We start from the raw sequence: 23,548 nt of genomic DNA, 5'->3' as shown, positions 1-23,548 counted from the left end.
CTGCACATTGCCAGCGAATTAGTTGCCCAATAACTAATCTCAGCTGGCAGGCTGTTCAAATGCGCAGCTGTTTCTCCTGTGTTTACTTTGTTCCTCCAGGTCCAGCATCTCCACAGCAGGCAAACAGCGAGTAATTTTTTGTTCTTGGCAGACGAAGAATTTCTTGCACTACAGCACTAGCATCTGTGCATGTGCACATACTCTCTCTTACGTCTTCAAGCTGCAATGTCCGCCATATTTTCTTGACAAACTTGCACTTCAGGAATAAGTGTGCATCGTCCTCGTCCAGGCGTTTGCAGCAGACACACAAGGTATCACACTCAATCCATCTTCGTTTAATGTTCAACTTCAGAGAAAGACTGTTGTGGGCGAGGCGCCAAAAGAAATGCTGAATCTTTGGCTGACAGGGCAAAGTCCATATTTCCTTCCACTCCCATCCAACTAGTTGTGGCCTAGATGAGCCCGACAACCCCGCATCTCTCTCCATGACATACAGTTTGTAGGTTGATTTAAACGAGAACTGGCCTTTACTGTCATCAAACCACACATAGAAGTCCTCATACTCATCTCGAACAGGGGTAGCCAGAATAATTCTTGCTTCATCTAGTGAAAAAATGTCTCTAATAAGTCTCTCATCCCAGCATTGTGTATCCGGATCAACTAGTTCACGGACCCTTGTTAGCAGGCAACCTCCTCTAGGTGTTGTTGGGGTTCTCACCCCCTGTCTGTTTAGCCATGGGTCAGACCAAATTTTAATTGTAGTGCCATCTCCCACCCGACAAATGAGTCCTTCCTTCATCAGTGCCACTCCCTTCAGTATGCTCCGCCATGTGTACGAGATCCTCGGATGTGCTTGCGCTTCTAGGATCGACGTGTGCGGGAAGTATCTCGCCCTCAAGACCTGGGCGCACAAAGATTCAGGCTTGGTCAGCATGCTCCATGCCTGTGGTGCTTAGCCGTAGATGTCGCGGAACCCCATTCCTCTGTCCTTCTTCGGCTTTGTCAGAAGCTCCCAGCTTAGCCAATGCATCACATTATTTTTCTCCTGCTATGCCCACCAGAACCTACAGATCATCATTCCAATCTCCTCACAAAGCGTCTTGGTAAGATCAAAGCAGGACATAGCAAACGTTGGGATGACATGCACACACGCCTTGATTAGTACATCTTTCCCCATCTTGGACAACAATCTTTCTTGCCAACCCTGAATTTTCTGCTAGATACAATCCTTCAAATATTCAAAAACGTGTTTCCTTGCTTTGCCTACATACACTGAAAAGCCTAGATACATACCTCTCCGTCTTTGCCTCAGCTGCAGAGCCTCCAGAACCTCTTGCCTTTGCACTTGGCTGGTGTTCTTACTGAACATGACAGAGTACTTGTCATAATTCACAACTTGGCCCGAGCATACCTCATAAAGTGTTAGCATATTCTGCAGTGATGTAGCACTCTCTCACGAAGCTTTAACGAGCACTAGTGAGTCATCCGCAAACAATAAATGGTTAAAACTCGGGGCAGCGTTGCAAATACGAATCCCCTTCAAGCTTGCCTCAGGCCTCTTCAGAGAAAAATAATTCAATAGAGAGGCCTCGAGCGTTCTAAATTTTAACAAAAATACCGAGATAGTATTATCCCACCTTCAGATATTACTGTGAAAATCATCTCAAAACCACCAACCGATGCTTCTACTGTCTACGTGTGCCCCCTCTCCCCCGCTTGCCAGTCTCGATCCTCAAGACCCGAACGATGACGGCCAAGTGCTCGAATCCCGTCGACGTGGAAGCACGGCCGCCGCGGCCACCCTGAGCCGCAGCCGAGCCGTATTTATCCCACCACCGCCAATCAATCAACACAGACACGCACGCACCCGAGCCCCACAATTCGCATCCCCCACTCCACTATCCACCAAAAACCATGGCGCGGCGGAGCAGCATGCTCCTCCTACTCGCCGCGGCCGCCCTGCTTGCCGTCGGCGCGGGCGCCGCCGTGCCGCCGTCGTGCGAGCGCATCGAGTGCCCGGCGTACGACGTGGTGGACAACGCCAACGGGTTCGAGATCCGGCGGTACAAGGACGCCATGTGGGTGTCCACCGCGCCCATCGAGGACATCTCCCTCGTCGACGCCACCCGCTCCGGCTTCCTCCAGTAAGCACGCCGCTCCCTTCGCCATTGCCAGATCACGCGCAACTTGCTCGCAGCAGTAGTGCCAGTGAAGCTCTCTTTTGGGCTTCACGTGGGCCTAAACAAATGGGCCTGGGATAACAATAACGGGCTTCTCTTGTTTCTATGGGCCAGGCTTTTCAAGTACATCCAGGGGAAGAACGCCTACAACGAGACGATCGAGATGACGGCGCCGGTGCTGACGCGGGTGGCGCCCAGCGACGGGCCCTTCTGCGTCTCCTCCTTCGTGGTCAGCTTCTACGTGCCGGCGAAGAACCAGGCGGACGCGCCGCCGGCCGAGGGCCTGCACGTGCAGAAGTGGGCCGGGGCGAGGTACGCGGCCGTGCGCCGGTTCGGCGGCTTCGTGGCCGACGCCGACGTCGGCAAGCAGGCCGCGCTGCTCGACGCCAGCCTGCAGGGGACCAGGTGGGCCGCCGCCGTGTCCGACGGCCGCAAGGCCGACCCGGCGTCCGAGTACACCGTGGCGCAGTACAACTCACCGTTCGAGTTCAGCGGCAGGGTGAACGAGATATGGATGCTCTTCGACACCATGGCCGCGTCTGACATGTAACTGTGCAAGCTTGCTGCTGCTGGCTAGATTAATCAGTGAACTCGTATGTAAGAGTGTCTTGTCTTTTAAGCTTTCTATCTAAGCCGACGAATAATGGTAGCCTATAAACTGCTGAAGCCAACTACTCCTAGTGTACTGTTTTGCGCTGTATGGACATGCGAGCAATAAAGTGCCCCTTTGGTGCAACAAACTGTTTGCCATTTTGGCGGCCTGTTGCTTTCTTTCGCGTTTGAGAAGACTGTTCCCATGATACGTTTCCTATAAATATCCCCTGCTATCACACCGGCGGTGCTGCTAATTTTTTTTTTTCCATGGACTGTTCTGCTGCTATTTGTCGCAGCTGAAGAATCAAACCGAGGTGTCCGAATCCAAGTTTCTTCCGTCAGCTCAACCAGAATCGGTGATTCTCACTACATCGACTGCAGTGCACTTTCTCTTGGAGCATCACTGGCTACAATAGGGAGTGTGTACGTACGTGCTACCACCGACGTGGCGACGTACAGTACGTACATAACATCGAACTCCCAGCCAGTTCCTTCAGCGATCGGTCGCGGCAGCTCATTTTTCTCTCCGTATAACAGACGTGCGGTATGCAGGACCACGGCAGGTCGTTCTTCTCTCCGTAACGGACGTGCGGCATGCACGAGGACCCCCCGATCTCCTCTCCCCGCGTGACCTGATCACTCGGCTCAAAGAGTCAAAACAAACTGGGTGACACGTCCGCCGGCCCGCCCGCCCGCGCGCTCTGGCTGGGGCGAGCGCGAGCGGCATGGCGTGGGTGCGCGTGCGGAGGCCCCCGCTGCTGCAGTCCAAGCTGCTCTGCCTCTCGCTGCTCTACCTCCTCACCACGCTCCCGCTCGCGCTCTACGTCTCCTTCTCCGACCCCTCGCGCTGCCTGCCCCTCCACCTCCTCCTCCGCCCCGCCCGCCCCTCCCCTCCGGCGACGGCGCTCTTCGACTACCCGCGCGACTACGGCGCGCACAAGTACGCACTCCCCACCCCGCGCGCGCTCTGCTCCGACCCGGCCGTGTTCTCAGGTCTCAGCCTCCGTCGCCTCAAGATATCGTCGTCGATTTTTATAGAATCCGATCATTCGCACCATAACTCGCAACGATTGTGTTTCTTGTCGCAATATTCCCCGTCAAATTATCGTTCTTGTCAATGGTTCTGCCTTTTTTTTTTTACTATCTATTGCCATATGCCAAAAACGCGGGTCATTTCATTGCCTTTCTGACCCACAAATTTCCTTCTTCGAGCAGATTATAACACCGTTTTGCAAGAGATCAATGGCCTCGGCCGCAACCTCTCGGCGACACCTCGTGCATCCCCTGGGTTGCGGTACAAGACCGGCAGGAGGGACTCGTTTGCGGGAAATTTGTCCACCGAGGAACGGAGATCCTTCTTCAATCACACAGACAGCGCAGTGGAAATCCCATGTGGATTCTTCAAGGACTTTCCCCTCGCACAAGCCGGTGAGTTAATTGTCCATATTTCGTATATTGCATGCAGGAGAAATTCACTCTAGTCTAGTGTATTGTGTAATCACGTCAACCTTTTTTACTTAAAGGGTTGCAACTAGACAAAATACTAATTAATAGAGGAAAGAGCAATAGCCAAAATATGGCTATTCTCTCACAAAATGTGTTAACTGATAAGATACAGCATATGAGTCAATGGAAAATTGTACCTAGGACATATTTAATGCATATCATAAGTTAGTACTCCACTAAGGTACAAGCCTTTGTAAATTGTACTTACAACATACTATCGCCGTCTAAAAATATATGACGTTTTTTTAGGCAAATTAGCCTTAAGAAACGTCTTACATTTTAAGGCGAACGTAGTATTTAAAATATAAGACATTTTTAGGATAAACTAGCCTTAAGAAACGTCTTGCATTTTAGGACGGAGGTAGTATTTATTGCAAATGATTAAATATTGTATACACATATTTCTTGACAGGAAAAAGTCCAAAACAAATCTGAACTCATAGACGAAAACTAAATCGAACCCTAAACTTTCAATCCCTGAAATCAGCGCACCAAACTCTTCGATTCCGGTATATTTTTAAACTTGAGAGCATTTCACTGGTACTCGCTGACGTGACAAGTTAAATTTGGCGGGCCCATTAGAGAAGTCAGCTTGCACGCCCGCTCTGCTATGGTTTTCATTTTTTCCATTTTCCTTTATTTTTTCCTTCGGGTTTTCTTTATTTTGATCTGTTTTCGCCGGCTTTTTTTACCTTTGTTATATTTTTTTCCCTAGTTTTCTTTGGTTTTGTGTCGTTATATTTTTGGTTTTCTTTTGTTTATTTCTTGATTTCTTCGAATTTTTTGTTTTTTTCTTTCCTTTTTATTGTGCTTTCGACATTTTTCAAATGTATTATATACATTAACACGCACATGAAACATTTATTGATGCACTTCCGACATTTTTCGAATACATCATGTACATTTCTAAAATACATGTTCACAACATTTTATGAATATACAGTAAATTTTTGCCAAATACACGTTTAACTTTTTTGAAATGATAATAAACATTTTACAAAACTATACAAACATTATTTTACATTGTTTAAAAAGTTGCTCCCATTTTAAAAAAAATTTGACAATGTTCGCACTTTCAAATTTTGTCCAGGTTTTAAAAATAGTTCCATTCTTTCCAAACATGTTTATGTTTCAAAAAGTGTTCCCATTTTTTCAAAGCTGTTCATTTTTAAAAAAAAGTACTCCCTCTGTAAAGAGATATAAAAGCGTTTAGATCACTATATTTCTTTGTGGAGGGAGTATTCAACATTTTTCTCACACATTTGTTCACGTTCAAAAAGTTGCTCCCATTTTACAATTTTCAGAAAGTGTTTGCATTTTAAATTTTGCTCAGGTTTCAAATTTGTTCCCATTTTTTTTCAAAAACAATTATGTTTTAAAAGTTTTCACTTTTTCAAAATTGATTTTGTTTTCAAAATTTGTTCATTTTGACAATTGTTTATGTTTTCCATATTTGTTTCCCTTAAAAAAGGTTTCTTCCTAATTTGGACTTTGCGGTGTTTGATTAAATATTTCAGGAATCTCACTAAATCACAACTGCCATTTATTCTGGTGGCTTCCATGACGAGTTCAGCAGCTCCAGGTTGTCTATTTTCTTTGTGTTTTTATACGCCGCGCGTTATGATAAAACGGAAAAAAAGCTCACTTCGCACGTCGTGGGTCGCCCCCGTGCTATCAACAATTGACGGTTTTTTTGGTATTTTTATTACGTCGCATATTACAAAATAAAAATAAAAATAGACTGAACATAAAAGAAAAAAATCTCGCTTCGCGCCTGTTGGGCCGGCCCAGTCGCGTGGATAGTCAGCAATCCCGGGGTTCAACCCGCCACGTCGACAATCCCTGTTTGGGAACGCTCTCGCGATTCAAAATAGACCGGGATCGAAGAGTTTGCTGTGCTGATTTTAGGGATTGAAAGTTCAGGGTTCGATTTAGCTTTTGTCTACGAGTTTAAGGTTTACTTTGGACTTTCCCTTTGTGATAAGTCAAAATTTGTACGTTTTGAAATTTTTTATTGAAAAGTCAACATCTACAAGTTTTTAACTTGGTCAAATGTTACGAGGGTTTAACTTGGGCCAAAATCTATATGCATTTCTGGACTAGAGGGAGTACGATACTAATCAATACACTGAAGACTGCCTTGAGCATGTGTATAGTGTAATTACTTCGATCAAATATATTTTCAGTCAAATTTATTGAATATTTAATATGAAAAGAACTAGAAGAAAAAAATCCACAAATTGTTAGGTTTTGGCGTACTCTTATCGCGGTGAGTTTTGCTCCAATTTGTTAGGTTTTTGTGTACTCGTGTCGTTAGTCTGAGAGGTGTAGGCGACGATGAAGAGGAATAGGTACATCAAGTGACATCCTTATTGTGTTGACGCTGGATCCGGTATCACCCCGGGGCCTTGAGGGTTGGTTTTTCATATGCAGTCCGTTGGGTTGTGGCCAACTGTCGTCATGGACGATGCTTTCGCCTTGTTTATTTTGCGGTGGCGCAGTGGTCTTCTCAATAAGATCCTACGGTTATGCTTTTGGAGTCGACGTGGGGTGGGTCTCTTCGTCTGGTCTTCGCCTTCCCTCTCCTTCGACGATGCTTTTGGCGCCGACTGGGTTGGGTTTCCTCGTCTGGACTTCGCCCTCTCTCTAGGTCGACAATCCACGCTTCAAATCATTGTCGGTGGTGTCTCATGGCAATGTATGATGATTTCACGGCCGTAGTTACATCGACTCTCTTGTGCCGGCAGTATAGGGCACATGCCATTGGTTTGTGTTGGTTGGAGAGGTCGGTGAATTCCCTTGGACCATTTTTATTTTTTATTTTTGCTAGGGTTTTTTCGTAAGACTTAGATGTGTTTAATACTCGCTCTGTTTCAAAATAAGTGTCGTTGATTTAATACAATGAGTGAAACTTATTTAGGACCGAGGGAATATAGCCTTCAAAAAAAAGTGTCAAGTTTTCCACTTATCAATGTTACCATGCTTCTTTAACGTCGATGATATTTCAGACAGATCGGCCATGGAGAGCTGCCGAGGGGTGGTCATCGCCTCGGCAATCTTCAATGACCACGACAAGATCCGGCAGCCAAAGGGGCTCGGGTCCCATACAGTCAAGGCGGCGTGTTTCTTCATGTTCATCGACGACCGTACCCACCGGGTCCTGGCGAGCCACGGCATCCTGGAAGACGAGCATGTCGCGTCGGCCAGCGCGTTCGTCGGTGCATGGCGCGTGGTGACGCTGCAGCAGCAGCAGCAGCTCCCCTACGAGGACCCCGCCATGAACGGCGTCGTGGTGAAGCACCTGCTGCATAGGCTCTTCCCGAACGCCAGGTTCAGCGTCTGGATCGACGCCAAGATGCAGCTCACGGTGGACCCGCTGCTGCTGGTGCACTCCCTCCTCGTCGGCAAGGGCGCGGACATGGCGGTCTCCAGGCACCCGTTCAACCTCCACGCCATGGAGGAGGCGATCGCCACGGCGCGGTGGCGCAAGTGGCGCGACGTGGACGCCATCAGGGCGCAGATGGAGGCCTACTGCAGCTACGGCCTGCAGCCATGGTCCCCCAGCAAGCTCCCATATCCTTCAGGTATCCACTAAAGACAGAGACAGATTTGCTCGCGTGCCCTGCCTGTATCCGATTCTGATTCGTTTGACGTGGTGCAGATGTGCCGGACACGGCGATCATCATCAGGAGGCACGGCTCGGCGAGCGACCTCTTCTCCTGCCTGCTCTTCAACGAGCTGGAGGCGTTCAACCCGCGGGACCAGCTGGCCTTCGCCTACGTGCGGGACCAAATGAGCCCCAAGGTGAGCATCAACATGTTCGAGGTGGAGGTGCTGGAGCACATCAGCGTCGAGTATCGGCATAACCTGAAGCGCGATAATGGCGGCGGGGGAGGAGGGGCGAAGCAGGGGATCGCCAGGATGGCGTCCTCGCAAGACATCGCCGGGAGCAGCTGTGAGGGGTACCTCATGAAGATGTGGGGGGAGCCTTCTGAATAAAACAATTAAACAGGGCCAATGAAAATGTAGCATTTCATCCATTCATTTTGCTCCGAAGAAAGAATTCAACTGTAGGGCAGAGATATACAGCAGGTAAACTTTTGGTAACACAAAGTACTACACAAACTATCAGACTAGTGTGTGAACTATATATGCATATGTGGCTTCCATACTTCTCGTAGGGTCTGAAGACTGCACTCTTCGTCAATATGACAGAGGGGAAATTTGGTAGCCACAAGCACACAAAAGAGATAAGGCTTCATGAGTACATGAACTCCCAGACACTGAATAAACTACACACGCAACTACGCAGGCAAGGCACAAAGATGCGTCACAAGAGTGGTCAGCACTCAACACAAACATTGCCTTGAGGCTTCAGGCAAGCAAAGACACAAAGATTCTTCACAAGAATTGGTCAGTACTGCATCAGGTGGTCAGGTGCTGGACTCTGTTGTTCCCTTGGCCAGCTCGTACTTGTTCTTGAATTCTTTCCAGGCGTCCATGGCGTTCTTGGACATCTTCTCGATGTCGTCGGCGGTGGCCGTGTCCGGGGATAGCATGGTCTCCACCGCCATCATCATGTTAACCACAGCCTGGACAAAACAGAGTTGAGCACACGAGAAATTGATCACATGTAGGCTAGGCAGGCTGTATTAGCAGTGGCAGGGAAGCATTTACCAAATGTAAATATGGCCTCGAGTCACGTTGGTAGCGGCCGGTCAGCTGCTGGCAGACTTCTTTTGCCCTCTGCCATTCTCTCTGCGTGTGATGATTAAACAGGGTGTCAGCACGCAGCACGGTTAATCGTTTTTACGGACCACCCGAACGGAAGGCACAAACGAAGTCACCTGATTGATGAGCACGTCGGTGAGCAGCAAGCCGAGGTCGAGCTTTCTCTCCGGGTCGCGCGACGCCGCCCACTCCTTCTGCAGCAGGCTCGTCAGCTTCCCCCTGTCGCCGATGTGCTGTGCATGGCATCGTTAATCCATTATCACACGGGTCGAACGAAAGCAGCGGCGTTGCACAAGCAGAGAAAGAGAACCTCCTTGGTGACTTGCTCGAAGACGAGGTCCATGAGCGTGGCGTTTTCTCTGGGCGCGTCCTCGCGCCGGAACAGCGAGTCCGAGAGCGCGCCCACGCTCGTCCTCACCGCCGCTGCCGGGGTGCCGCCCCGCTCCGTTCCGTCCGTGACGGCGTTGAGCGTATACACCATGGCCGGCTGCACGAGGACGGCGCCGGCGCCACCGCCGCGCGCTGACCACGAGGCGCCGCCCAGGGCCAGAGCGAGCGCGACGCCCGCGCCCGCGCCCACCCTCAGCGCGGTCCAGGGCACCGCCGGCTGCCCTCCCTTCGCCGGTGCCAGGGGCTCCGGCTCCGTCGCGCTCGCGTGGGCGCGCAGCGCGCGAGGCCTCCATCGTCCCAACGCGCTGGCACGGGCCGGGGGCCGGTGGCGCCGCATGCCGGCACCCGGAGCGGCATGTGCTCCGGTCAACGTGCCCCGCGATTCTGTGCAGAGCGAGGACACCATGCGCTTGTTAGATCGCTCGGCTCGATCGCGGTCTGGGGTGTGGAAGCGTCTAGTGATTCAGCTTGTGTTGGTCTCTTTCGATTTTATTCGGATGTTTGTAGTTGTAGCACCACGGCCTCTGCAACATGCATGGGCGCTTTACATCTTCTGCTACAGCAAGCAAGGCATCAAGTGCGACCTGCTTTTTAGTACGGTTAACGAGCCAGGGCTGCAAGTTTCAGGTCCTTTTATTTACTTTGGAGACCATAAGCTCAGGTCATTTTATGAACCTACTAGTAATATCGAGGTTTCCGGATTGAGATCTTCACCATCTCAAGCAATTACAAACCTTCCATAAGCATAAAGTCAGGTGGAATCGGCATAATTTTCTCGTGCATTCTCTCTTCCTAATCCCGGGGTACAGCAAGTTATGGATGGAGTCCGTCCTGTAGCGTGACGGTTGGAGTCCTGGTCCGGCGATTGCGGAGGCGATCGCGCTAGGGTTCACCGCGCCGCCGGAGTCTCTCACCCTCGCCGACAGTTCTCAGATCTTGGGGCCAGCCCTGGTTGCCCTTCCAGATCTGCAGTGTGCGTCCACGGGTACGCGACCGCAAGCGCACCATAAACCCTAGGGCGAGGCCTGGGGAGGAAGGGGAGGAAGATGGAAGATGTGGCAGGGATGATGAAGGGATTGAAGCTTTCGGAGGAGGAGAAGAAAGGGGTTAGGATTAGGATCACGGCGAAGGAGAAGGGGAAGTTTGTGGAGGCAAAGGCGGTGGGGAAGGTCATGTCGGAGAAACCTGCACACCCAGATGCAATCCGTCTATCCCTGGGTAAGGTGTGGTGCCCCATTAAAGGGATAGATTGCAAGGAAGCGGGCGACAACAAGTTTGTCTTCACGTTTCTTCAGGAGTCTGGAAAGAGGAAGGCGTTGGAGAGCGGCCCGTGGATGTTTGACAAGGAGCTTGTGGTTGTGGAGGACTTTGATCCGAGCAAGAGGATGGAGGACTATGAGTTCAACAATATACCTGTATGGATTAGGGTGTTCAACCTCCCCTTGAGCATGATGAATGTAGAGGCGGCAGAAGAGATTGGAAATCTGGTTGGGACATATGTGGAGGCGGATACGGGTGCAGATGGAACGGCAATAGGAAGGTTCTTGAGGGTTAAGATTAGAATGAGAATCGATAAGCCAATTATGAGGGGCTTTACTCTTGAGGAAGAAGGAGGGGAGGAGAATCAGAAGAAGAAGAACGGCAAGGAGGTGGGCAGGCTGGAAGAGGAGGATGGGTGGTGCGGATTTGAGTATCAGTATCTCCCAGATTTTTGCTATACCTGTGGCTTGATTGGGCATGGAGAGAAGGAGTGCAATATCGTTCTGAAGAGAGGAGAAAGGCGGCAGTTTGGGAGGTGGCTGAAAGCAGAGATGGGAGGAAGGAGGGGTTTGGCTGAGGAGGGGCCGTGGAGGAGGAATAATAGGGAGACTGCGGGGAAGAGCAGTTGGGGGCATGCTCGATCATATGGGAGATCTCGAAGTGGCAGTGACAGTCTGTCGTGGCGTAAGGAGACTGATCGTTCGGGCAATGAGGTAGCGGGAGGTTCAGAAAAAGGAGAAGAAGTAACAAGCCCACCAAAAGCTGCGATCGAGCAGAAGAGACAGGGTACGCCGAGGAATCTTCAGTTAGTGCTGACTGACAATCTGTCAAAGGGAGAGGGAGAAAGGGGTAAAACTGTGGCTAGCTCCTCGGAGGGGGCGGGTGGCCAGGCGTCTGAAACACCAACGATGGAAGTGGATGAGCATACACTGCAGGGGGGCTGTAGAGGCTAGTCGAGACAGTAAAATCAATGGCAAAAATCAGAATGGTAAGAAGTTTAGAAGGAAGGAGAGACCTAGGAGTGGGGAAACCAGCGATCATCAGCAAGCGGTGGAATTAGGGCACAAAAGGGGCCTTGAGGAGGAGGCGGAGGAGAAGGCAGGGAAGAGAGGGAAGGTAGATGAACAGGGAGGTGGTGTAATCGAAGTAAGTGTGGAAAAGGATGTCAACATAATCGTATCGGCCGGGCTGTCAGCGTAGCCCCGCCAGGAACAATGAAAATTATCAGTTGGAACTACCGGGGGCTCGGGAATGGCCCGGCAGTTTGGAGTCTCCTCGAATTGAGGAGAATGGAGGATCCCGACATTTTATTTCTTGCTGAAACGAGGTTGACAGAGAGGGAACTTGACAGTTTTTGGTGGTCACTGGGCCTTGCACACATGCTTGTGTGGGATCCAGAGGGAAGGAGTAGGGGAATTGCTATGTTTTGGAAAAGAGGGGTGGATATTTCGCTGAGATCATATGGACGGAGGCATGTGGATGTTGATGTGGCAGGAGAAGGAGGAAGTGTTTGGAGACTGACCGGAGTGTATGGGGAGTCGGCAGCGGAGAGGAAAAAGGACACGTGGCGTACAATGAGGCTTCTAGGCCAACAACACCAAACCGGACGACCATGGCTATGCCTCGGGGACTTTAATGAAATCTTGGTCTGTGATGAAAAGGAGGGGGGTGCTGCACGATCGCAGGCATGCATGGACAGATTCAGAGAAGCACTAGTGTCCTGCGACCTCTATGATGTTGGCTATGTGGGAGATAAGTTTACGTGGAGGAATCACAGCAAGCAACTGCATTCGTATATCTGCGAGAGGTTGGACCGTGCAGCAGCAAACACACAATGGTGCGAAGCATTCCCGGACTTCTCTGTAGTAAATGGAAACCCGCGTCACTCCGATCATCGCCCAGTCATTGTGTCCACGGAAGGACACCGGAGTAGTGGAAGAAGAGGGGACCGAGGGTTTAGGTTTGAAGCCTGGTGGCTACAAGAGGCCGGTTGCAGCGAAGAAATCCAGGGAGCATGGGAGGAAGGATGGTTGAAGGGTGATAAAGGAGTGGCAGGGGTCATGGGCACGGTTGCGGGGCGAATGGTGAAATGGCAGAAGGAGGTGGTGGGTGAATTGGAGGGACGTTTGAAGAAGGCGAGGGCGGATCTGGAGAGGTGTATGAGAGAACCTGTCTCTGAGCAGAAGGTTAGAGAGGAGGCTGAGCTGAGGTGCGTGGTGAGGGATTTGGAAGATAAGAGGATCACGAAAGTAAAGCAGCGTTGTAAGTGCATCTAGTGCCACCCCTAGTTGGTTTTGGAGTATTGACGACAAAGTTGGTTGAGGGACTAATGCGTTTGTGAGAATTGCAGGATAACGCAGGTAGTGTCCCTCATTGATTCGGTTTACCTACCGGAGATGACCCCTAAAAATGTATGAAGACATTGAAGACAATGGTGGTATGAGAAGATATTCATATTGAAGACTATGACATGAGAAGACATTGTGTGAAGACTTTGGAAAGCGAAGACTGTGTGGATTCGCTGTTTCATTTTCTTCTTTGTTGAGTCATAGGAACCACCGTACTGTTAAGTAGGGTCCCAGTGAACTAAGTCAGAGTGACTGAAGTGATGCTCAACTCAAATCCTATGTCTTCGAGCGAAGACAATGAGAGCAAATCTTATCCAGAGCTGGATGAGTCAGCCTTGCTTGTAGCCCAAGTAAAGTTGCCGCGTGTGTTTGAAATCTGACCGTTGGAACACGTGTCAGTTCCTTAGTGACCCAGGGTCATTTTGGACAAATCAGGTCGGGTTGCCTAGTGGCTATAAATAGCCCACCCCCTACACCATAAATTGGTGGCTGCTCAGAGTTTATGCACGGCTTTTGTCGTTTGAGAGCAACCCACCTCGAAGCATTTGAGAGAGAGAAATCCTTGCGAGGACAAAGCCCAAACACCCAGAGCCAAAGAGTGTTAGGCATCACTGAAGTCTTTCTGTCTGTGTGACCTGAAGACTTATTACACTTGAGGACTGTGAATCCTCCAGCCGGTTAGGCGTCGCGTTCTGAGCATCCAAGAGTCATTATGGATTGCCCGTGAACGAAGTCTGTGAAGGTTTGGAAGTCTCCCTTGAAGACTTACCAGAGTGATTGGGCGAGGACTGGGTGTCCTTAGCTCAAGGGGAATAAGGTGAAGACACGGTCTTCTGAGTTAAATCTCAGCCTCCCTAACCAGACGTACAGTTGTCACAGCAACTGGAACTGGTCCAACAAATCATGTGTCTTCAACAAACAACTGGTTCTATCCCTTCCAACCTTACTTAAGTTTGTCTTCATGAAGTCATTGCTTATCTGTTTATCTGTTTGACTTCATTGCTTGACTACTATTGTTGATTGGCTTCACACTATCTTCCATCTTGATCCTTACTACCTAACTGCTATTAGTCATGTACTTTCACATCATCACAAACTTGACTATGGCTTGTTTAGAGTAGTTTATCTTCCGCTGCATATCAATTAGGTTGTTTCTGTTGTTTGTCTTCGAAACTTCCAAGTTTTGAAGACTTTCACAAAAATCGCCTATTCACCCCCCTCTAGTCGATACTAGCACTTTCAATTGGTATCAGAGCAAGGTACTCCCTTGTTCTGTGTGATTCGGTTTAACCACCTGGAGTTTCAGCTATGTCGACTGCAAGATTGAGGAACATATCGTGTCCCACTTTCGACGGTCATGAGTATCCCCGATGGAAGGCCATGATGAAGAAGCTACTCATGTCCACGGATAGCAAACTATGGACCGTCATTGAGATTGGACTCACTGATCTATGCAAGATGGCAGAAGCTGATGACATTCGCAAGTACACTCTATTGAACCTCACAGCGAAGGACGTCATCTGCTGTCATCTGTCCCGAAATCAGTTCAGGAATGTTATGCACCTCAATCACGCGAAGCTAATCTGGGACCGGCTTTCTGATGTATACGAAGGTCATCGCACTCGTCATGATCAGCCGTTTGAGGACTACAAGGAATCTCTCAAGAAAATGACCTTTACACCTGAACCATCATCATCCTCATCATGCCACATGGCAAGGGGTGATAAGGGTACATCACCAAAAGCTTCAGAATGGATTATGGACAGTGGATGCACAAATCATATGACTGGTGATCGAAGTCTTCTCATGGACTCAACCTTACGTCCATCCGACAAGAGTCACATCACATTTGCTGACACTGGTAAAAGCAAAGTATTGGGTCTAGGTAGAGTTGCAATCTCAAAGGATCAACACATGGATAAAGTGATGCTTGTTGAATCCCTTGGTTTCAACTTAATGTCTGTCTCAATGCTTTATGACTTGAACATGATTGTGATATTTGGCAAATATCGTTGCCTTGTACTAATGGAATCTGACAAATCTCTAGTCTTTGAAGGGTATCGAAAAGATGATCTGTACATGGTAGATTTCTCAGCATGTCCACAGCTTGCCGTTTGTCTTCTCACAAAAGCTTCAGAATGCTAGCTCTGGCATCGAAGGCTGGGACATGCTGGCATGAGGAACTTACACTCACTCGTCAAGAAGAAGCATGTCATAGGCATCGAAGATGTCAAGTTCAAGAAGGATCATCTGTGTGGTGCCTGTGAAGCTGGAAAGATGACAAGGGCAAAGCACCCATCGAAGACAATCATGACAACATCTCAACCCTTCGAGTTGTTACACATGGACTTATTTGGACCTACTCACTACTCCACCCTCACAACAACTGCCTGTCTCTATGGCTTCGTCATTGTTGATGACTACTCAAGATACACATGGGTTCATATAATTCTATACAAGACCGAAGTGCAAGATGTCTTCAGACGCTTTGCAAATCGAGCAATGAACAACTATGGTGTGAAGATCAAGCACATCAGAAGTGACAATGGCACTGAATTCAAGAACACTGGACTTGATCTGTATCTGGATACAATGGGAATCACTCATGAGTTCTCTGCGCCATACACACCTCAGCAAAATGGCATCGTTGAGCGCAAGAACAGAACCCTCATTGAAATGGCTCGAACAATGCTAGATGAGTACAAGACACCAAGAAAGTTCTGGCCCGAAACTATTGATACAACATGTCACATCATCAACCGTGGGTACGTTCATAAGCTTCTGAACAAAACATCATATGAGCTACTTACTGGCAAGAAGCCAAATGTCAATTACTTCAGAGTATTTGGAGCAAGATGCTGGATAAAGGATCCCCATCACAAGTCAAAATTTGCACCTAAGGCTCATGAAGGCTTCATGCTTGGCTATGGAAAGGATTCACACTCCTACAGAGTCTTCAACCTTTATCTCTACAAAATCGTTGAAACTGTGGATGTGAAATTTGATGAAACCAATGGCTCACAGAGAGAGATTCTGCCAAGCACACTGGATGAAGCTCCTTCAAACGAAGCAATCAAGCTGATGGGAACTGGTGAAATCATGCCCTCTGAAGCACAGCCTGAAGAGGAACTTATCATCTCTGCACCAAATCAACCTGAAGACAATGCTCAGTCCGAAGACAATCCTCCCAATGATGACAATGAACAGCCAGAGCAAAATCTTCGTCCTGTTCACCCTCGTGTTGCAAATGAAGTTCAAATAGAGAGGATAATTGACAGCATCAGTGCACCTGGTCCGCTCACTCGATCAAGAGCAACACAGCTAGCAAACTTCTGTGGGCACTTTTCATTTGTGTCAATATCAGAACCCAAGAAGGTTGCTGAAGCTTTTATGGAACCTGAATGGATTCAAGCCATGCAAGAAGAACTTCAACAGTTCAAACTGAATAATGTCTGGGAACTTGTCAAGCGACCTGATCCTCGCAAGCATAACATTATTGGAAAAAATGGATATATCGAAACAAGCAAGATGAGCATGGTCAAGTCGTCAGAAACAAAGCACGTCTTGTGGCTCAAGGATACACCCAAGTGGAAGGAATTGACTTCGATGAAACATTTGCTCCTGTTGCTAGGCTCGAAGCTATTCGCATACTGCTAGCCTATGCTAATCATCACAATATCTTGCTATATCAAATGGATGTAAAGAGTACATTTCTCAATGGCAAGATTGAAGAAGAAGTATATGTCGCACAACCACCTGGCTTTGAAGATCCAAAACATCCTGATATGGTGTACAAGCTAAACAAGGCACTGTATGGCCTCAAACAAGCTCCTCGTGCCTGGTATGATACAATCAAAGACTTCTTGAAGAGCAAAGGCTTCAAACCTGGATCCCTCGATCCTACTCTCTTCACGAAGACATATGATGGTGAACTGTTTGTGTGCCAAATATATGTGGATAACATTATCTTCGGGTGCACCAACCAGAAGTACAGTGATGAGTTTGGGTACATGATGCAAGAGCAATATCAAATGTCCATGATGGGTGAGCTGAAGTTCTTCCTTGGTCTTCAAATTCGTCAGTAGAGGAATGGCATCTTCATATATCAAGAGAAATACCTCAAAGATTGTCTGAAGAAGTTTGGAATGGAAGACTGCAAAGGCTACACGACGCCAATGCCAGCCAAGCACCATCTTGGTCCCGACGACAATGGTAAAGAGTTTGATCAAAAGGTATACCGCTCCATGATTGGTTCTTTGCTTTATTTATGTGCATCTAGGCCAGATATTATGCTTAGTGTTTGCATGTGTGCTCGGTACCAAGCGGCACCAAAGGAATCGCATCACTTAGCTGTGAAGCGAATTCTTCGATATTTGGCTTACACCCCAACACTCGGATTATGGTATCCCAAGGGCTCAAGATTCGATTTGGTTGGATTCTCGGATGCTGATTATGCTGGTGACAAGGTGGATCGCAAGTCTACATCTGGCACATGCCATTTTCTTGGTTGATCACTTGTCTGTTGGTCTTTGAAGAAGCAGAACTGTGTATCACTCTCAACTGCTGAATCTGAATACATTGCTGCTGGATCCTGTTGTGCTCAGCTTCTATGGATGAAGCAAACTCTCAAGGATTATGGCATCAACCTGAATCAAGTACCTCTCTTCTGCGACAACGGGAGTGCCATCAAAATAGCCAACAATCCAGTCCAACACTCGAAGACAAAGCACATTGAAATTCGTCATCACTTTCTCAGAGATCATGTTATGAAGAAAGATATCGATATCATTCACGTCAACACTGAAGAGCAACTGGCAGATATCTTCACAAAGCCCTTAGATGAGAAAAGGTTTTGCAAGTTACCGTGTGAGCTAAATATCTTGGAATCCTCTAATGTCCTGTGATTAGGCACACATCCTAACACTTATGCATGTTGATGACTTAGATGTGCAACACACAAAGTAAGGTATATCTTCAATCAATGAAGATTTACACTCTAAGTGTGAATACATTAACATGGAATTTGACTTCAGAGCGCCACGATAATTGTGCGCCGTGTCTGAGTCTAATACTTCCTATACGGTGGGTAACGCCACCACCAACCTTCTTGTTTGAAGTGTTTCAGTCAAGGCGTTATATTGCAATGACTTCGCATTTGGTTTGTCTTCAGTTTCAATTTGTCTTCATGACTTTCTGCACTATGATGATTTGATCGCTTTCTGATATATATTAGTGTTCTGTCCTCTACAGCATTCACTTATAGCTATGTCTTCAAGATTGGATTTTTGAACTAAGTGAATGTGATCGGACCCTAACCTCTCTATGCTTCCTATCTCAAAATATATCTATCCAAATCATATGCATTCTGTTGAAACTGTCGAATGTCTTCTCTGCGTCCTAGTAAGCAGAAGGCAAAGAGACAAACATTGAATCTGTTTTAAATGGCTTATTTTACTGTTGAAATCCGGAGAAGCCGGAACAACTCTCCGACATGCCTGGCAGGCGTGGGGATGTGGGACAACCCTGGGTGTGTTGCATGCTTGCCACGTACCCCTCAGATATGAACCGGCAGGGGCACCAGCGTAATTGCGCTGTGTCTCTCACCTACTTATAAATACCTATCCCCCTGCGGTAAAGAAATACTTCTTCCACCTCTCCACCTCCGTCAAAACCCTAGCGCCACCGCTAGCTCACGACGACGCCGGCGATGAAGCGCTTAGCTGCCGCGACTTCTCCGACGCCGTCCTCACGCCGGCCGCGGACATCGTCCTCTCCGCCGTCGCCGTAGGTGTCCTCCGTCGCCAAGTTAGGGCACGGTGAGCTGAACTGCTCGGTCTCCTATTCTTCTCCATCTAACAGTTCTTCGTGCGGTAATTATAACTCTATTTTTACCACCTTTTTGATCTTCAAGATTCATCCTGTTTACCGAAAGTAGTTTCTGTCTATTCAAAGCTAGATCTATTCCGTCTGCATCTCATACTGCTTAGTCGATTCACTTAGATTTCTTCTAGTTTGATTCCTCACTTGTACTTATTCACGGATTGGTACAAATCTGGAACCAACTCACCTATATAAGTGAATGTCTTTGCAACATGAGGTCAATGTCTTCAAACTGATTTATCTTCAAAATATTCTGAGAATGCATATGACCTCTTCCCCTTCCCTCGCATCTCTAATGCTGTCACGGGTACATGTCCGTGGGAGAATCCCTTGGTTCTCATAGTCTGCATTCGTTTGCAGAATACTTACAGCATCATATAAATTCTCCTGAAGCCAGTTCCTGCTTGACCAGCAAGCGCAAATCTCTGAAGCCTTTGAACGTACTGAAGCCTTTCAGCTTGAAGTTCATGGCAATAGAGAAATCAGCAAGGAAGGGTGGAAGACAGCGCAGAGGAGGCACATCTAAAGATCTGTCTGATGACATAGCAGAATTGTACAAGACTAATCCAGAAGAAAATTATCATCAGAGGAAGACGCGAATCCAATGGATTCGACGCTATTGGGCTGAGGAGTGGTTCAAGTACAGATTTGTGACAAAGGAATATGCAGAGAAGCATGCCATCAACAGACCATGGGATGATATCCTCTATCGAGGGCTTCAACCCAAGAGCCGAGCTGAAGCTATTGAACAAGGCTTCTATCCATGCATGGTCCGTGGGCCACAGCCAGCGAACGCAGATCCCACTTCACTACTATGGTGTCGTGAAGATTCGCTCTTCAAGCGCAACTATCAGTTTGTTGTGGCTTCGGCCAAAGAGAACAAGAAGTCCTTGGGTTTGGACTTCAATCCAGGTCCCTCTGCTCCCCGTGCTGATGGCTCCCGTGAAGCTAATACCAATGTCATTGGCCCCTATGCCAACCTTGACGGCCTCATCACTTACATCATGGTCCAAGGCGCCAGAGTAGATCATTCTGACAATGGTGCTGACTCTGATGAAGCCCCTGCTCCTCCACCTCCAAAGCTGCAGAAGCAAAAGAAGTCAAAGGCTTCAGCCTCAGCTGCAAAGCCACCTTCGAAGACTTTGTGTGCGAAGCCACTGGCCACTGCACCTCCTGAAGCCAGTGTGCAATCTAAAGATCTGTCCCGTGTCTCCAAGAGAACGGACAAGAAAAAGCAGCTTGTTAGACCATCTGATCAGCGAGCTTTGACTCCTGCTACCATTCTGTGTGAAGAACCCATTGATCTATCAAGTGATGAAGATCTTGCTGATGATGCCCTTGAGCAGCTGATCAAGAGCAAAGAAGAAGCAGAAATCTTCAACAACCTGCCTCTGTTTGATGTGGCCATCATTCACAATTTCATTGATGAGTGGTTCGACACCCCCAACGTCAGCTTTGAAGATTTACAGCTCCCAATTGGCCTCAGTGTCGCCTTCAATGGCGCCATTGCTTCTGAGCTAGCTCTTGCTCAGCGCATCGTTGAGCTCAAAAACAAGATTGATTTTGAGAAGGCTCAATTCAAGAAGCATGTGGCCAATCTGAGTGTTCAAGACGTCCGCAACTTCAAGGTCATGCTCCATGAGCTTAAAGAAGCTTTTCTGATGAAACGCCAAGAAGCTCAGGGCTCTCGAGAACGCATGAAGCTTTTGGCTGATAAGTGTGTGCTTGCCTACAATGAGGCTGAGAAGCGCAAGTCCCTTGGCCGTCCAGGCATTGACCTCAGGATGGCTGCAAAGAGGAAGAAGAAGCACCCTGCTGAACAGCCTGAGCCTTCAAGCCAAGAAGCCCCTCGCATTATCTTCCCGAGCAGCATGACTGGCTCGAAGCCAAAGGTCACCACAACCGCTTCAGAATGGAAGAAGACAAAGGCTGCCGAGGCTGACGCCAGAAAGAGAAAGAACACTGAAGCATCTGATGCCGCTCCCTCCAAGAAGAAGCGCAAGACCAAGAAGACTAGGGCTGCTTCCACAGAGCCCTTAGTCGTTGAACCCATTTCCGTGGTTCGCCCTGTGTCTGTTCATCAAGAAAGAAGAATGGTTGTCCATGAGCCCGCTACCACAGAGGCTCATGAGACTGAAGATATTCCAGCAGCTAAACCCAACGCTGCTGAAGACATTGGTCAAGATGACAATGTAAATGATGATGAAGTTCTTCCTCAGATTGAACATCAAGTGGTATCATCGCCTGTTCTAACGAACAGTGAAATCATCAGCATTGGTCGTCCATTGACGCCAATTGCTCAGGATGCTTCGTGGGCTGATCACCCACAACAACAACAAGACTCCCCCAGTACTCCCCAACAACAACAACAAGCTACACCCCCAGTGCAAGAAGAGGATGAAGACTTTCAGGCTCGGTCAACTCCATCTCCTAACTTGAAGCCAGCGCTTCGCAGGCTTCGCAGAGGACAAAGGCCTGAAGTCCCTCTATCGAGCATTCCTGAAGGAGAAGTGCAACGTTCACCTGTTGCACGGCAGTATTTTCTGAACCAGCTCCAACAGTGAACATCTCCGTGTCTGAAGCACATGCTGCTGAAGACATTCCGGCTGCATCAGCCGAAGAAAAAGAAGAAGAAGTACGTGTACCAACTCCCCCTGCTATTGAAGAAGAAGAAGTTCGTGTACCAACACCCCCAGCGATTGAAGAAGAAGCAGTTCATGATTTGAACGTGCCTGTGCCTGACCCTCCTGTTCGTCAAGAGGAGGTTGAAAATGTTGAGGCTGCCACAACCAACGCCAATGAAGCCAGTGACGTAGTCATGGCTGACGCCAATATGGAGCCTGCACCAACTAGTGTGGCTGAAACCAATAAGGCCACTGTGCCTGAAGCGAATGTGGCCACTGAACCTGAAACCACTGATGCTGCACCTGAAGCCCATGAGGATGTTGCACCTGAAGCGAATGAGGAGGCTGCACCTGAAGTTAATGTGCCAATTGCTCCAGAAGCACCTGTCATGCAGCCTGATGCCTCCACTGTTGCCCCTGCTCCTGTTCCGCCACCAAGGCCTCACACTATTGAGCAAGCATACGATCACGGTCAGCTTGTCACTGTCCGATGGCCTGTTCTGGTGCCTCCGCCTGCTGCTTCAGGACCCCAATTTGACTATCATGTTGAGCATCGGCCTCAGGTCCAGAAGCCAAAGCCCAGGTTGCCAAGGTTTCCAGGTACTGCCAACTCACCAGGATCATTCAATGCCAATGGCTTCAAGAGCCACAATACCTTCTTTGACAGCGCCAAGAACCCCTACTCCAAGCCTAGGATTTCATCAGATCGGTTCTGGAGCTATCAGCAGAGAAGCTATTACTCCTGCGTGTTATATGATCAAGGGCGCATCTTCCCTCATATGCGTCTGGACACTGAAGCTATTGCTGGACTGCCGTGCTTGGAAGAAGCACTTGACTGCTTTCGTGATGCTGGTCTGCTCCACTTTGTGACAGACAAGGAACATTGGAATGAAGAGCTATTGCTTCAATTCTATGCCACTCTGCACATTCGCGGCTACTACAGAGACATCAAGACTTGGGTTCTCGAGTGGATGACTGGCAATATTCATCACGAAGCCAAAGCTATGGATATCATCGAGCTTACTGGGCTAGCCACTCCTGGAGAACTGTATGAGCCTAACTGTCAGCTACACCGCAATGCTGTGGAGAGCATCTTTCACAAGCCAGAACCCAATATGAGCCAGATGCTGAGCATGATGAAGCCTTTGTCAACTGACGCTGAGTATCCCACACATTTCTTTTTTGAAGACCTTGAGTATCTGCCGCACACCATATATCATATCATCAGGCGAACTCTATGGCCAGTCAAGGGACACTCATCATCGGCCAAGCTTGAAGGAGCCATGAAGACATTGGTCTTCTATATTCAAAATGGTATCAGCTTCAACACTCAGGAATTCTTCATCAGGCAACTTGCTGCTTCCGGATCTGACCTGTTTGGTCTGAAGTTTTATGCTCCCTGGGTCATGCGCCTCATCAAGAGACACTCATCTGTTAATTATCAGCCCTCTGCTCACAATCATATAATATTTCTGCCCGAGGTTGATATGTCAGTTGATGATGTATACTCTGATCCTGCCAAGACGCCACTTTGTCTTCAGAACATTGAGCACCAAAGCTTCACTCAGCTTATTGAAGGTGTTCAAGCAGCAACAAGATTCTACCCACTAGCTGGTAACACCCGTCTGCCTCACAGAGCGCCAACTGAAGCCACTGAAAGTACCATTGCACAAAGGCCTCGGAAGCGTTCTCGTGTTCTCAATGACCGAGAGCTTCTTGTGGCTCTTCATCAGAAGCAGGATAAGCATCATTTCTGGCTCAAGCGCCAAATGCAAAGCCTCTTGGTGGATGTCAATCGCATTCGCAACCTTGCCACCAAGAATGCCTTTGTTGCTCATGAAACTTGCCGAAGATCATGGAAGAGTTTGACTCTGCTCAGTACTGAAGCTGATCTTCAAGATGATGGCTTCAATGAAAGATTCCAGTTCGACTCCACTCCTCCAAGGACTGCTACCCTGCGTCGAACTCCATCTCTTGAAGACTCTGAATATTCCTCTTCCGCGGCAACAATTAATGCCAGAGTGATCGATGATGA

At 48.4% G+C, this 23,548-nt stretch overlaps 3 protein-coding genes across 3 annotated transcripts; 2 read left to right on the top strand and 1 right to left on the bottom strand.

Moving 5' to 3' along the window:
- Positions 1 to 1,839: 1,839 nt before the first annotated feature.
- LOC119275437 (heme-binding protein 2-like) lies at positions 1,840 to 2,920 on the top strand. The gene is made up of 2 exons (XM_037556282.1): positions 1,840 to 2,144; positions 2,295 to 2,920. Exons 1-2 carry the CDS (start codon positions 1,915 to 1,917, stop codon positions 2,728 to 2,730), a joined length of 666 nt encoding a protein of 221 aa, XP_037412179.1. The 5' UTR covers positions 1,840 to 1,914; the 3' UTR covers positions 2,731 to 2,920.
- A 579-nt stretch (positions 2,921 to 3,499) lies between these two features.
- LOC119279446 lies at positions 3,500 to 8,294 on the top strand. The gene is made up of 4 exons (XM_037560679.1): positions 3,500 to 3,767; positions 3,990 to 4,202; positions 7,289 to 7,864; positions 7,942 to 8,294. The coding sequence occupies exons 1-4, from the start codon at positions 3,500 to 3,502 to the stop codon at positions 8,277 to 8,279; spliced, it is 1,395 nt and encodes a 464-aa protein (XP_037416576.1). The 3' UTR covers positions 8,280 to 8,294.
- Positions 8,295 to 8,364: 70 nt separating this feature from the next.
- Positions 8,365 to 9,922, bottom strand: LOC119281089. Its single transcript, XM_037561722.1, has 4 exons — positions 9,322 to 9,922; positions 9,128 to 9,244; positions 8,958 to 9,038; positions 8,365 to 8,872 (listed from the first exon to the last, which is right to left on the bottom strand). Exons 1-4 carry the CDS (start codon positions 9,805 to 9,807, stop codon positions 8,714 to 8,716), a joined length of 843 nt encoding a protein of 280 aa, XP_037417619.1. The 5' UTR covers positions 9,808 to 9,922; the 3' UTR covers positions 8,365 to 8,713.
- Positions 9,923 to 23,548: the final 13,626 nt, after the last annotated feature.

This window comes from Triticum dicoccoides, chromosome 3B (genome assembly GCF_002162155.2).
Source record: "Triticum dicoccoides isolate Atlit2015 ecotype Zavitan chromosome 3B, WEW_v2.0, whole genome shotgun sequence".
NCBI classification, from domain to species: domain Eukaryota; kingdom Viridiplantae; phylum Streptophyta; class Magnoliopsida; order Poales; family Poaceae; genus Triticum; species Triticum dicoccoides.
Note: the sequence above shows the minus strand (reverse complement) of the source record. Positions and strands in the feature narration are given on the sequence as shown.